At 37.2% G+C, this 15,822-nt stretch overlaps 1 protein-coding gene across 4 annotated transcripts in view; it reads right to left on the reverse strand.

Moving 5' to 3' along the window:
* The window catches only part of LRRFIP2 (LRR binding FLII interacting protein 2), a 122,873-nt gene that overhangs the window by 69,458 nt on the left and 37,593 nt on the right, over window positions 1–15,822 (reverse strand). For 3 of the 4 annotated variants that reach the window (XM_032648088.1, XM_032648089.1, XM_032648090.1), the window contains one exon: window positions 14,080–14,166. In XM_032648088.1, coding sequence (XP_032503979.1) covers window positions 14,080–14,166 — 87 coding nt within the window. Of the gene's footprint in view, window positions 1–43; window positions 86–2,882; window positions 2,952–6,118; window positions 6,164–6,261; window positions 6,319–14,079; window positions 14,167–15,822 lie in introns of all 4 variants that reach the window. The other variant, XM_032648091.1, reaches the window with a different exon arrangement.

A 15,822-nucleotide genomic window follows, 5' to 3' on the forward strand; every position in this document is an offset into this window, starting at 1 on the left:
AAAGTAAAACTCTACATTTAACATGAAGTTATGTACTACATACTAATGATGAAAGTCTTGACGATGTATCCTTGAAAGCATCATACTGGATTTCAGGAAAAGGTGAAAGTTGGTTGTATTTCCAAAATCAGAAATATAAAGAGGGGAAAAAGTAACATTCATAAAGTTATTAAAAATCCAGCAGTATTTTAAAAGCCCAAAATTATTAAACACAAAGGCTGTGACATTTGAATTAAAGAATATTCTTCCCCCTCATTCTTTCCTAGTATAGGTTATTGCTAAACTATACGTACAGCAAAAACTGCATGTTCTCTTTCAAAAACAGAATTTATAATCAGTAATGGTGAGATGATTCATCCCAGTACACTATAGCACAAAACACCCAAGGAAGCCTTTAAATGCAGGAATTAAGCATTCTGAAGTCAAAAGATGTTTTACTTTTTCTTATTGTGTCTGTCACCATCGTTTTCCATTATTTGAAACATGGCAAAAGCAAGGCATGGAGAGGCAATGAAGCAGGATCACATAACTAGTATAATAAAGCTTACAAAAAAACAAAACCAAAAAGCAAACAAGCAAAAAAACAATTGCGGCATCAAAAGAGGGAGAGTTCCCTTGTATCTGCTTGTGCACACACCTGAAAAACTTCCTTCCTCAAGAACTTTCTCTATGAAAAACAGTGAACAAAACTAGAAACTTGGCCAGAGTAAAGTGTGGATTACATACATTTATGACAAGACCAGAAAAACCACATTTCACGTAGGGTCTTTACAAAAATAATATGTGTAACACCACATTTCAAATCCAAGAAACTGAATTAAATAGTAACTAACTACTCAGATTTGTGGTTTCCTAACTTTATTTTTTAAGCATTCTAGCTCAGATTTTTTTAAGCAATCTGACCCAGAAGAGCAATGTACAAAACAATAAAACAATGCATAAAACAAAAGCAATAAACAAGTTCCTCAGGTAGTTTGGTAAAAATATCTTTCTTTGGGAACTTTTATACCCATTTAGGATTCTAGGGAACACTATTCAAGAACCTGATCTAAAGTAATGTTTTCCTAAGTGTGGACTGCAACTCATTAGTAGTTCATAAAATCAATTTATAGGTTCAACCAGCATTAAAAAAAAATAGAAGAGAAAATACTAGAGTTTATCATGTACAGTAAGAGTAAATATTATTTTGTGAAACTTCTGTTTCTATAATATATTTTATATACTTATATACATACAAACACACAGGCATATGTCTGCATATGTATACTGGATTATGGTGTAAAATGCATTCCTTTTATAGAGGTCGCAATTTCAAAAAGCTTAAAATACACTAGAAGATCAAATTATATAGTGTAGTTCTAATAAAGCATTAAAATAATAGTTCAGATAGAACAAAGGCCTTCCCTTCATGCCCAATGAGATGGTCATGTACAAAAGATATTGCAGGACCCTCCGAAAATATACTTCATAAGTATAAGGCTAAGTGGTATAATTTTACCACCAGTGTAAATTCAGTGAAAATGATATTGCAATAAGTACTAAAAAGTGCTGGAGCAAAATATCTGCATTTGCATGCTTTTCTTATATTATCTTGAAAACAGAATATAAAGAGTGTTATTACATGTGTAAAAAAAAATCTTGTTTATCCAGAATTTTCTAAAATACCTAAGGGTGTGCATTTGGTGGTAAATGATGTGTAATGGTAAAATGTCACTGTGGTGAATAACATTTCACTGAAAATAAAGTTCCTTCTCTATGGAAGTTTCACTTAACGTCTTTTCTCAGTTAACAAAATATCTTTTTTGTTTTAAAAAAACCCCATGACCAAAACATGTATTTCTCAAGTCACACATTCTTGCATATAAACTATTCCATTCTCCCAACCAGATAAGTTCATTGACGGATCAGTCATGTCTTAGTTCTTCTCATCCTCTCTGTAACACCAATGGCCTTTTGCAAAAGCTTAAGATTTAACAAGTTGAACTGAAATTGACCTATTTTGATTTTCCTTTTCCAAAATACAATGCAGAGCTCATATAGTTTAATTATTAATTAATTATTTAAAATTAATTTTTAAAAATTTAAAAAAATAATTAATTACAAATTAATTAATTTGGCCATGCTACACCGCTTGTGGGATCTTAATTCCCCAACCAGGGATTGAACCCAGGCCCTGGCATTGGAAAAGCAGAGTCCTAACCACTGGACCGTCAGGGAATTCCCTCAGGTAGTTTTAAAAATTGCTGAATCTGGTAGAAAAAATCCATAACTTGGACACCCCACTTGCTACTAGAACAACTGAGTAAACAAAAAGAATCCTCCAATATGTGCCAGTTGGTATTTATGTTATTTAAAAACAAATGAGGGCTTCCCTGGTGGCGCAGTGGTTGGGAGTCCGCCTGCCGATGCAGGGGACGCGGGTTCACGCCCCGGTCTGGGAGGATCCCACATGCTGCGGAGCGGCTGGGCCCGTGAGCCATGGCCGCTGAGCCTGTGCGTCCGGAGCCTGTGCTCCGCAGCGGGAGAGGCCACAGCAGTGAGAGGCCCGCGTACCGCAAAAAAAAAAAAAAAAAAAAAAACAAATGATTCATCAAAGGAGGGAGAACTGAAAATACTAAGGGCTCTAGCTAAATAAAATGTTTCCAAATTTGCTATTATAATCTATCCAAAAATGTTTTTTTTAACACTCAGAAAAAGTTACCTCAAACTTTTCATTTGGAAATTAAATTTTTAAAAAGTACAAAAAACAGGTTGTAGAAACAAAGTTCAGCAGGTGTTCATTTCTGTTAGAATGGACCTATTACTCACTCAGGCCCCCAGGACTCTGTGAGTCAACAGTGAACGCACAATACTAACACGGCACATTTCTCTGGGCTACACACCATGATGCCTTTCCTTTTGGGTGTACTGGCTCTGCTCCAATGTGTCCCCATTACGTCCTTTGATGGGTTCTTCCATGGAATTAAACAGTGTAGGAGTAAGTGACAAAACACAAATTGGAAGCATATTAAAATTAACTTCATTAAAATTATACTAAGGCAACTGATATATAAATAGGAACTGATTAAAAAAACAGTAAAAATCTCCACCAATTAAAACTGCAATGTATCTCTACCACTCTGATTCAAGATCACCTCATCTTCTAATTTTGGATCTCTTCCTTATAGTCTTCTTGTATTTCACTGTATAAAGCAGTGACCAAGCACTTTGTAAGATTTTTTTCTTTTTTAAGGTAGATGTCTTTTAAAGAAACAGATTGTTTCAGTTCTAGACTCAGGGCTTTGATTTAATCTTCCTTCCCCAAACCTACCATTCAGTCTTGAACTATCTTTGCTCTTTCTATTTTTATGGAGAATGTCTATAACACTGTTACCATCTCCAGCCCAAATAGCTTCTGGCAGGACACCTTTCAAGAAAGCAGTACCTGAAAGTTAACTGGACAAAAGGAAAGATCAAAGTCCTAAGAATGTGGCATAAAACCATAAATACATCTGCCTCATATCCAGGTACCTATATCTAATGTTCATATATCAAATACAAGGTCCAAAAGTCTTAGACATTTTAATATACAGCTCATAAGTTAAAAAAAAAAAAACTGGCAGAGAAATACCAAAACCCCCCAAATAATATAGCAAATCCCAATAAAATTTAGGTCAGTGTTTTAAACCATCACAATTATTTTTACAGAGAACAAAAGTTGTCTACATATTTGTTCAGTTTAATGTAGACGGGAAAGTTACTTTAAAAAGCAAATAATCTGATGAAAACTTAGAACTCCCAATATTATCTAGTTAAGAGAAAAAAACTCTTATCTCAATTACATTTCTTTTAAACTATGTTATTAGTGAGCATGTTTCATTTCAAATCAGATATTTCCAGAAAAGTCTAAATATTTTAAATGTGCTAAATGTACACTCACACACAGTAAAGTTCCAAAGTCTCCTCTACAGGGTAAAATTTTTTGTTAATCTTTAAGTTTGCATACTGATTTTTTAAATTAGGAGCTTTACTCTTTTTCCCATAACAGCAAATTTTCATAATTACCAAATGAAATAAAATACTGTGAGAGTTCTAGTTATATCTTAAATTTATTTAATGATATAATTTCCATGAAATGAAAATCAACCTCATTACTTTATAGACACCCTGGATAAACAATTCCTTATTTATTTAATTGCAGATTTCTTTTTTGTTTGTTTGCAGATGTTTTAAAGGCCCCTAAATTAGGTTGAACTTGGATGGTTTTACCATTAGGTTAAACTAATATATAATCAAGTTTTCCATACAAATTTACAAATAATCTGCTTGATAAAAACTGTGTGAAACTTCACACTATTAACATTACAATGAAAAGTAAAGGGAAAACTCATATACGTTTTTTTGAAAAGAGGAAAGATGGGATTATTTTCAAAGCCCTTAAAGGCTCAACTTTTAAGCTTCTGTTGACTAACTCCCTGTGAGAATAAAAACAATATCTCCAGGGAGAAGCATGACAAGTTTTTCTTAAAGTATTTCTCGGCAAGATCAGCTTGGTGCTTTGTAACCACCTAGAGGGGTGGGAGGGAGATGTAAGAGGGAGGAGATAAGGGGATATATGTTTATGTATAGCTGATTCACTTTGGGTTTTTTTTTGTTTGTTTTGAGGTAAGCGGGCCTCTCACTGTTGTGGCCTCTCCCGTTGCAGAGCACAGGCTCCGGATGCGCAGGCTCAGCGGCCATGGCTCACAGGCTCAGCCGCTCCGCGGCATGTGGGATCTTCCTGGACTGGGGCACGAACCTGTGTCCCCTGCATCGGCAGGAGGACTCTCAACCACTGCGCCACCAGGGAAGCCCTGATTCACTTTGTTATAAAGCAGAAACTAACACACCACTGTAAAGCAATTACACTCCAATAAAGATGTTAAAAAAAAAACAAAAACAAACAAAAAAAAGTATTTCCCCTGCAAAATCATTCTTAAACTACTGATTAGATTTCTATAAAGGCTTTTTAATATTCTTATAAATCTAAATTTTTATAATTAACCAAAATACTTATGATTCAAGAATTAGTTTACTAACTTATTCTAAAAAGACAGTAGATTACATTCACCAATAAGAAATATAACCAGAGTAAAAGACTATTTAAGAATACAAACACATCAATAATTAGTATACCAGAACACACTCAGTTTAATATAGTGTATTTTTATACATTATACAAGATAGGAAGAAAACTAGACCTGGGGAGAATTAACAAATATAGACCTTCGCAAGAAAGATAATTTTACTGATGAAAAATCTAGATGTAAGTACATATACAATATTATCAATGTGTAAATTAAAAAAGCATTGCTCTAAGGTTTAAAGCACAATTCTTTAAGAAGAGACTCAGTTTCCTGGCACAATATGCAAGCCTTTGATGAGCGATTTCTCATTTATCTTGATTTACAATGATGTACGCTAAAAACCTGAGACAAACTACAAAATGTTAATCAAAATGTTGAAGCATGGTAATTTCTATAAGTATGATAAGACAGGCATTTTTAAAATCAGAAGCTCAATTTTCCCACTGAATAAAAACTATAATTAGTCACCCAAGCTCCAAAATAATAATTTTATTTAATAAAATGTCATTTTAAAAAATATGAAAGTAGGAAAAATCTGAAAGCTAGAACCATGCCGATGTTATTCTATAAAATTAACCTTATTATTTTGTGATGGTTTTCTAAAATCAAAGGTCCTTTTATAGAAAAAGTGAATATATATGTTAATAGATGAAAATATTCATGATTTTAGAACTGATTTACTTACAGCAATAATTTGAAAGCATCATTTTCCAATGAAATAGCTTTGCCAATATTTCTGTGTTTTAAAGAAAGGCAGGGGCTTCCCTGGTGGCGCAGTGGTTGAGAGTCCGCCTGCCGATGCAGGGGACACGGGTTCGTGCCCCGGTCTGGGAAGATCCCACATGCTGCGGAGCGGCTGGGCCCGTGAGCCATGGCCGCTGAGCCTGCGCGTCCGGAGCCTGTGCTCCGCAACGGGAGAGGCCACAACAGTGAGAGGCCTGCATACCACAAAAAAAAAAAAAAGGCAAAGGGATAGCTTTGCTATGGGGGTGTAAACAACTTAAAATACCAACCCTGTGACTGCCAAGACTTCGAATGGACAACGCATCCTCAACTCCCTGATAAAAATAAAAACAAACATAGTAAAGGTGTGTGAGTGACCATGGCAAGTTGATGAGGAAAAGTATTAGAGGCAATTTTGTAGGTTATTACAAACCAGAGAAGGACGACGATGACTGGACCGGTGGGAATACCTGGCCCTTTCCAACTCATCCTGGGAAAGGAGAAAGTACATGGAGAGTTAATCACTCAGCTGAGGGCTGTTGGTCAGAACAGCTGAGCACAGCAGCACCTTCCCCACAGCAGGCGGTAGGGACAGCTCAGCCTCAAAAGCTGGGTTTGGGGCTGCCAGTCCCTCAGTTGGAAAGAAAGTAGAAATAATCTTGGCAGTGTTTTTATTTGAACAAGCGTGTGTGTGTATCTATCATGTATCTATCTATCTATCTATCTATCTATCTATCTATCTATCTATCTATGGATAGATAGATATATCTGACCACTTGTAGAAGGTACTCTATATATGACCAAGGGAGTTCAATGTACCAAGATAAAAATAAGCAAGTATACTTAAACAGAAATTGAGGTCAGCATTAAAAGCAGACTGTGATCTATTTTTTCATTATGATGTTTACCCAAGGCAGGAAGAAATGTTTATTTTATTACAGATGTGGTTTAAGGTGACAATGTGTTGCTTTAAAAAGATTTGGGTTATAATTTTGTGCTCATCGCAAAAAAAGTTTTTTCTTTTTCTTTTACCACTCTAACTGGAAAAGAAGAGAACAACTAAATGAAATAGCCCCTGTGTGTTGTTAATATGAAAAACTACTTAAAATTAGAAGAAATCCAATAAATATTTCAGAATTGATAGTTACTCAAAGTTATGCCTTATGAAGATTGTTAAAAAAAAAAACCTCCGAACAGTTGACTAATTAAACGTAATTCTAAACTTTTCCATATTCAGCTATTAGCACTGGAGCATTAAGTACAGAGTTGTGAAATTAAATGACTAGTCCCTAGAACCTAATCAAGTGTAAGAAACTTCTGATCAGAATTTCAAAGTCCCAAGTGTTAAAGTAATTTGCATTGACTAAGAATCTACACAAAACTGTCCAGCTGAGTTCATAGCTAATCAACACTGCTTTTTCCAAAATGCATCAATCCTTCAACACCCCATGACAATACAGCACTATCATCATGCAGGCAGAGCAGACGGCTATGCCTGACCATTCATCTCAAATCCAGAAACAGTAATTCAACTGAAACACCACAATTTAATGTTTTATTTTGGTCATGATCTTTGAATACAAGTCCAAAAAACTCTTGGTTGTCATGTGCTGTGTACATTGATGCATTTGATCAAATCTGTTCAGAAGTCGGTTTATAAGCACCAGTATAATTCAATAATTCAATATCCAATATGGTATTCTGATCTTTAGGAATTCATCACCGATTCACATTTTTGTTATGTAATAGACACATGTAATCTGTAAGGAGCCAAGCAAGTTTCTTCCCTTTCTTTGATTATCAGGTGATATACCACAAAAGTTTGGGGAGCATGTGTGTTAGCCCAGCAGAGTAGGTACAGCTTATTAAGTGGTAACCAGTTCTAGGCTAGTTAGCTTGGTTAGTATAAAGAGCCTTGTGCTACACAGGCAAGTTAATTCTACATGCCCCCTCCCAGTATTATTTGGGGTACTAGGGTGACATACATGGTTTAATGCTCAATCTTTATTCTACCCTTTCTTTTCATTCCACCTACTACACAAGAGCACTCTAAAAAACCCACCTCTACACATGAAAAGATACTCAACATCATTAATTATTAGAGAAATGCAAATCAAAACTACAATGAGGTGTCACCTCACATCAGTCAGAATGGCCATCATCAAAAAATCTACACACAATAAATGCTGGAGAGGGTGTGGAGAAAAGGGAACCCTTTTGCACTATTGGTGCCAATGTAAATTGATACAGCCACTATGGAGAACAGTATGGAAGTTCCTTACAAAACTAAAAATAGAACTACCACATTACCCAGCAATCCCACTACTGGGGATATACCCTGAGAAAACCATAATTCAAAAGGACACATGTACTACAGTGTTCACTGCTACAGTATTTACAACAGCCAGGACATGGAAGCAACCTAAATGTCCACTGACAGATGAATGGATAAAGATGTGGTACATATGTACAATGGAATATTACTCAGCCATAAAAAGGAAAGAAACGGGGTCATTTGTAGAGATGTGGATGGACCTAGAGTCTGTCATGCAGAGTGAAATAAGCCAGAAAGAGAAAAACAAATATCGTACATTAATGCATATATATGGAATCTAGAAAAATCGTACAGATGAACCTATTTGCAGGGCAGGAATAGAAACGCAGACGTAGAGAACGGACATGTGGACACAGTGGGGGAAGGGGAGGGTGGGACAAATTGGGAGATTAGGTTTGACATAAATACAGTACCATGTGTAAAACAGATGGCTAGTGGGAACCTGCTGTATAGCTCAGGGAGCTCAGCTTGGTGCTCTGCAACGACCTAGATGGGTGGGATGGGTGGGGGAAGGGGGAGAGGGAGGTCCAAGAGGGAGGGGATATAGGTATACATATAACTGATCCACTTAATTGTACAGCAGAAACTAACACAACATTGTAAAGTAATTTTACTCCAATAAAAAATTAATTAATTAAAAAGAAATTAAAAACCTGCCTCTAAAGAGCACAGCCCATTAAAGATGCAGCACAGATGAATTCATATTTATTCTTAATTATACCTATTATAAAAATAATCCTAAATAACAATATCTTATTAAGTATTGATATACCCCTAGATTTACACAGCTTTCTTTTTAGCCCCATTTGAAAAAAATGGCCTAAAAGGAGTTCAGAAGAACTACAGAATAAAATGTAAACCCATACAGGCTGGTTAATTTAAACTGAGAGAATACAGTTTATTCCATAGTCATAAACGACCCCTTAAACAACCACTATCCAACAGAACTTTCTGTGACAATGGAAATGCTTTACGTTTGTGCTGTCTAGTATGGTAGCCACTAGCCACATGTGGCTACTGAGCACTTGAACTGCTAGAAGTACAACTGAGGAGAGAAATTTTTTATTTTAATCAATTTAAATCCAAACCTAATTATCCACATATGGCTAGTGGCAACCATACAAACAGTAAGGGAAGCTCAAAGCAAATTCTTATTACACCAAAAAAGACTCAAAGCACACATTTTACTAAGAGTCTGCCATGGAGCGCTACTCTTCTACAGAAAGGCAGGTATTCAGGTAGTCTTAAATTACTCCCTCTACCTGGAATACTTTTGCACAGTGGCAAATAGGAAGAAACAGAAGGAAACCCTTGTATAAAAGAAAAGACCCTAGCACCAACTCTAGAATTATTTTTAACAGCTAGAGGATTCTTAAAGATCATCTAGTCTGGGCTTCCCTGGTGGCGCAGTGATTGAGAGGCCGCCTGCTGATGCAGGGGACACGGGTATGTGCCCCAGTCCAGGAAGATCCCACATGCTGCGGAGCGGCTGGGCCCGTGAGCCACGGCCGCTGGGCCTGCATGTCCGGAGCCTGTGCTCCGCAATGGGAGAGGCCACAACAGTGAGAGGCCCGCGTACCAAAAAAAAAAAAAAAAGATCATCTAGTCTGATCCCTTCATTTTACAGTACAAAAAACCCTGCAGCACAAAAAGATTAGGAATCAACAAAGTCAGAAAGCTGGGATCAGCATTCATGTCTTCTAACTCACCAGACCATTGAACCTATACCGGCTAAATCCAGACTGATTACATAGAAAGAACATGAAGAAAATGGCAAGGTATCCCGGTTTTTACTCAGAGCTTTCTCCTCCTCTGGAATACAAAAAAAGAAAAAAAAAAAAAGCTTCCTTTTGCAGGTATTTCTGGGGTAGTATTGAAACTGCCAATTGGCTTTTCTTGAATTACTAGCATCAGAAAGCCAATAGAAAACATTTCAGCAAACTGTGTTCTTAGGTACCAATTACAAGGCAGAGTATCTCTCTCTTCCACGTCAGGAAAACAAAACATTTTCATTGTCCTGGGAGTCTCCTTATTAGTTTAAAGGATCCAAAGCTGAACGAACAGGACAATGCCTTTAAAGATGGATATCTATCGTTAAAGGTTTCTGGAAAATTATGTTTTGATACATTCAAGTGAAATTAATGGAAATAAAACTTTTTTTTTTTTTTTTTTTTTTTTTTTTGCGGTACGCGGGCATCTCACTGTCGTGGTCTCTCCCGTTGCGGAGCACAGGCTCCGGACGCGCAGGCCCAGCGGCCGTGGCTCACAGGCCCAGTCGCTCTGCGGCACGTGGGACCCTCCTGGACCGGGGCACGAACCCGTGTCCCCTGCATCAGCAGGCGGACTCCCAACCACTGCGTCACCAGGGAAACCCCATATTTTGTTTTTAAAAGTTCACTTGGAGTGAGGATGAAGTGGTTTTATTAAAAAAAAAAAAAAAAAGCCCACAACCCTGTGAATACACCTGGCCATCTTCTCTGACAACAAATACTTAATCCAAGGCTGCAGCCATTCCCTCAGTTTTAAATTAGGAAACTTGAGAAACTGCATTTACTCTTTCAGGTCACCAACACGCCACTGCTTCAGACATCCAGTTTATAAACAGAAGCACTGGCTAACCTAAGACCAATTGGAAGCCCGGAGAGACATAGGCCCTTTTCTTCTTGGTCCTTCTACCTCCCGCTCCATTATTAGCACATGGGGCACCCTCTCATCCCTTAGAATTCTGTGTCTGTCACAACGAAGCAAGTTGTTTACTTCACCAATCCTTTATCACCTATCTATAAAATGTAAATAATGTACCCATCTTATAATGGGGAATGAACACATATATAAAAAGCATGAGCACAGTGTTGGCACACAGATATGCACTCAACAATAGCTTCATTCCTGAGCCTCACGCCCTTGGGTTCCCTATTCACATCTCAACAGCCTACCCCCAGATGAAAAAGTAATAAAATTAGGAGAAATTTTTAATATAGGAAGATTCTTCCTTCTAATAACTGACAATCCAATTGTTTGTATATACATTATTTCATTATAAATTTATTAGTAATTTATATTTTATATTGTGACTATCACATGCCAACTTATACTATAAGCTCATAGACAGAAAGCAGCCAGAGAGACAAGGATAAGGTAAGAAGTGAGAGGAAAAATCAGTTTTAAAGCAGTAAAAGCAAGTGTCAGAAGGGGTTAGAGTGTTAATTATTCCCATCCGAAACTAAACCCCACCTTCCCTGCATGTCCAAATCCTACCTATTACTGAAGACTTGGGTTAGCTGCCACCTGCATTTTAAGCCTCTAACCCCCTTCCATGAAAATCTAGCATGTTCACTGCCTGACCTGCACACCTTTCACAGAGATAAAAAATATGTTTATCTTCATGGCCTTTAAACATAGAAATCAAATATTAAACTTCTAACTTAGACTTTTCTTCTTATTTAATGTTTTGGTCTGCCCTAAGACATTAAAATCTTAGGCAATTTGAGAACTATTATACATAATTAAAAGAAGAAATTAATATTTCCATTTTTGTAAGTAAAACCGATTTCTTATATTCGCACCAAACATTTTTAAGACATCATCAGCAATATTAAGCCAGTTACATGCAGAAGACACTCTAAATAAAAATAATTAAGCTAGCTTTAGTAACAAGAAAGGACAGGTTCCACTCCAAAATAACAAACACATACATGAGCATTCGCTTAATTTTAAGCAACCAAACATCTTTTTTCTCTCTTTTCTAAAATATCACAATGAGAAGTATGATAAAGTTTTAAATGTGTAGGTCAATACAGTCATAAATATTTTCATTCTGGTTATACCTTAGAATGCTATTCTAAAAGGGATTTGTTTATGAAAGTCGCTTGTTCAGCAACAATTAGATAGTGGTTCTTAACCTCTTAGGATCACAGACTCCTCTGAGAATCTGATGATAAAAATGCCTGTGGGCATTTCACATGAAAACATACATATACTCAAATCCTTGCCTGAGATTTTAAGGCTTCATGCCCCATCCCCCATGCCTATTCACATACCAAGCTAACACCCCCTGCAATAGGAGGCAGCTGGGAGACTTATCAACACTGAAAAAAGTTCAAATTTAAGAATGACTCACAGTAACTAATACTCTACTGGTTGCAGTTTGTTCTTGTAGCTAACAAATTTGGGAGTGATGGTAAAACAGAAAAAGTAATTTTCAGAGGAGATGAAAGAATGACTTGGGTCATCCCTCAATGAAAACCCTGCTGACTTAGTTTTTTTAAAAAAAGAGAGAAAGGAAGAAGGGAACAGGGAAGGAGAGGCGGGGTGGAGGGCAGTGGAAGGAATGAGAGAGGTAGAGGGACAAATCTGAGGGACAGAAGAACAAACCCATAGAAAGAAAACACATTCATCTACTCAATCTTTCTTGGTCAGGAGCATTCATGAGATGAGTGTGAGGCTGTAACTACAACAGAAATGGCTGGACTCCAAGCACACACTTGGTCCACTACAGGCAGAAGAGACACTCTCTGACCTTTAGTTTCAAACATGACAAACACTCCTACTTGGCAAACGATTAGTCAATGTTTTACTTTGAGACTGCATATTTCAGCAACTGATCACAACATGCAGGGCAGGCAATCCTGGCCTACCAGCCACTTCTGAATCTGTCCCCATTTCCGATCAAAGGAATGATAAGAGTGCTACAAATGCAAAAGTTTCATAAACTAAAGCATCCAACATACTGCATTCTATGAAAAGTCTTAAATTAATCACATACATTTGCTCTGAACAGCAATGATTGTTAATTCAAAGTTGTTACACATTCAAAATACAGAACATACTAAGCTAAATATGCTCAATAATAGAGATATATGGTCCTCTGTAGTTTAGAGAACTATAAATAAAACTTATACTTAATAACGGTATCCTTATAATTTTAGGAGTATAAAAGACAATACATTGTCACATTTTCATTTTAAGCCAAGAATTGCATTCATATTTGAAGCTATGAGGTTAAAAAATTTAGCAATATATTAACTGCTTTGGGTTTTGTTTTTGAGCTGTGACAATATGGACTCTATGCACATCTCTTTAACACATTAACAGAAGATCCACCACCAACCTCAAAATAAAGTGTTTAATACTGCCCTGCAGGTTTTACACCCCACTTCGTACTAATACAACATCAGAAATATTTTTTATGGGAATTTTTGGAGCTAGGTCAATGTCAGAAGGAAAGAGTAAAAAATAGTATTTGTTTCATTTTAAAGCAACCCAATTTCTATATGCCTACTTAGAAAAAAATTTTTTTTGCTTTTCTTTCCAATAATTAAAACATATTGAAATGTATTAACTATAGAAAAGCATACGAACATAAAACCAATCATAATTCCACCATAGATAAACCAAAGTACGGGTAGTAATCACGTCTTTCCACTAGTTTTTGACCTATATACAGATACTAGTTTTTGTAACACAAAACTGGAGTTCCACCCGTCTTACAGTTGTGCTTTTTTTTTTCATTTTCTTAGATGAATATTTTCTTCTATTATTAAATATGCTTACAAACTGTAAGGTTGTATGATTTCAGTTTTACTATGCAGACATCATAACATAATTAATCAAAATTCTAGGACATTTAGGACCACAGGAAATAACTTTGTCATCGCTAAGCCTACTTTAGCTGTTACAAGCACTTATTACACAATAATAACTTATAATGAGTAAGAGCTATATATGTGTTTGCTGTTATGATTTAAAACAAATATTGCATTTAACTTGCTGACATAAATGGCTTGTTAAAATATATACATCAGGTTACTCTATTCCCAGTGTTTCAGAAGAAACCAGTTTTACTTCAGACGGAAACTAGCCAAGTATTGATATTTTTGAGACCAACACTAAATCAGGGTTATCCACCCAAATTACCTCTTTTTGTTGCCGTTCCAATTCTCTCATGCGGATATCTCTTGCTTCTGCTCGGGCAGCCCGTTTTGCTGCCAGTCTTGCCTCTGCCTGAAAAGTAATGTAAAGATTCAGCTTTATTTAAAAACCACCACCACCAGCACCACACCTGTAGATCAGCTTGGAGGACAAGGAGCCAATGGGACATTACTTCCCAAAGAGAGTGGGGGGCAAGATGTCGTCCACCAGCAGCCTGACTGACTTCTTCCATCAACATCCCGTCCGTACTCACTTCTTTTCCTAGTCCCAGAGTCTCTCCTGAAAGCTGGGCCTTTACCGTCAACTGCTTGCCTTGATCACACATTCAAAACATTTCACACAATTCATTATATGTTTCTATGCACTTGCTTTTTCCAGAATTTTCTTCCCCATCAATTCAATTATACAGATTAGAAACTGCAGGGCCAGCCTCTATTTCACTTTGGACCTTGCCAGTATTCCCTCTCCAGGTCCTGTCAATTCTGGACCACTGAGTTTCTCTCCAACCCATCTCAGGTTTCTTTATGCTCACTGTTCCTGCTTGTTTCAGGAACTCTTCCTCTCTCTCTCTCTTTCCACTGAGATATAATTCACACACCATCAAATCCACAACTTAAAAACATACAATTCAGCGGGTTTTCAAGTACATTCACAAAGTTGCACAATTATCACTACTATCTAATTCCAGGATACTTTCATCACCCCAAAAGGAAAACCTGTACCCATCAGTCGTCACTCCCCGTTACCCAAACCCAGACCCCAGCAACCACTAATCTACTTTCTGTCTCTATGAATCTGCCTCTTCTGGACATAGCATATAAATGAAATCATACAATAGGAACTCTTTATCTCTTGTTTGGATACTGCAACAGTCTCCAAATCCATCTACCCAACTCCAGATTCTGCCCTTCAATTCATCCTCTATGTGGTTACATGATTGCCAGTCTGCCTTTGTTTCTGATCATGTCAATCATTCTGCTGTGTAAAATACTCCAGTGGCTCCCCATTACTCATGGTTAAAGCAAAAATTCCATAGACTAGCACAAAGAGAAGACAGGAGACGAAAAGCAAAAGCAGAGATTAAGGTTTCTCCCAGTCATCTCTCCACCTTATTTCCCATTACGTGCCCCACCTGTGCCAGCCGCATCCACCTCCCTCCACTCCTGGACTCTATCTACTGTGCTGGGAGGTTAAGCCTCTCTTCACAGACTGCTGGCAGGAGGTATTCTCCCTTCTCTCTTCTTCAGCTACCGTGCTACCTTCTATGAAGGGTTCCCCCAGTCCCTCTTTCACAGAGTAATACCCTATGGACATGTGCCTACTGTGGCTTATTACACTGTATTAAATGTACTACGTGGTATTATATGGTATTAAAATCACACACTTCTGTCACCCCACAAATGTCATGACTCAGTGCCTGCTAAACAAACTAGAGATTTTCAGGTCATGGGCCAAAGTATCGAGGAAATGAGCCAACGAAACAGCTTGATGTGCCACATGAAACAAAAAAATCTTCTCTCTGGTTTCTCTTACGGTGGTTTCCTCAGTTCTTGGCCACATCCCAACTCTGATTCAGTTCCCCTCTCTTCTGATAATGACAGTAGCTGCTTCTTCTCATGCTATTATATTTGTGCCTAAGTCTCACACTAGGAAGAGACTCAGCCAATGTTTAAAGTGGTCTACTGTGTGTAAGCAATTATACTGAGCACTGAAAATACAGAGTTAAGA

The sequence above is a fragment of the Phocoena sinus genome, chromosome 11 (genome assembly GCF_008692025.1).
Source record: "Phocoena sinus isolate mPhoSin1 chromosome 11, mPhoSin1.pri, whole genome shotgun sequence".
NCBI classification, from domain to species: domain Eukaryota; kingdom Metazoa; phylum Chordata; class Mammalia; order Artiodactyla; family Phocoenidae; genus Phocoena; species Phocoena sinus.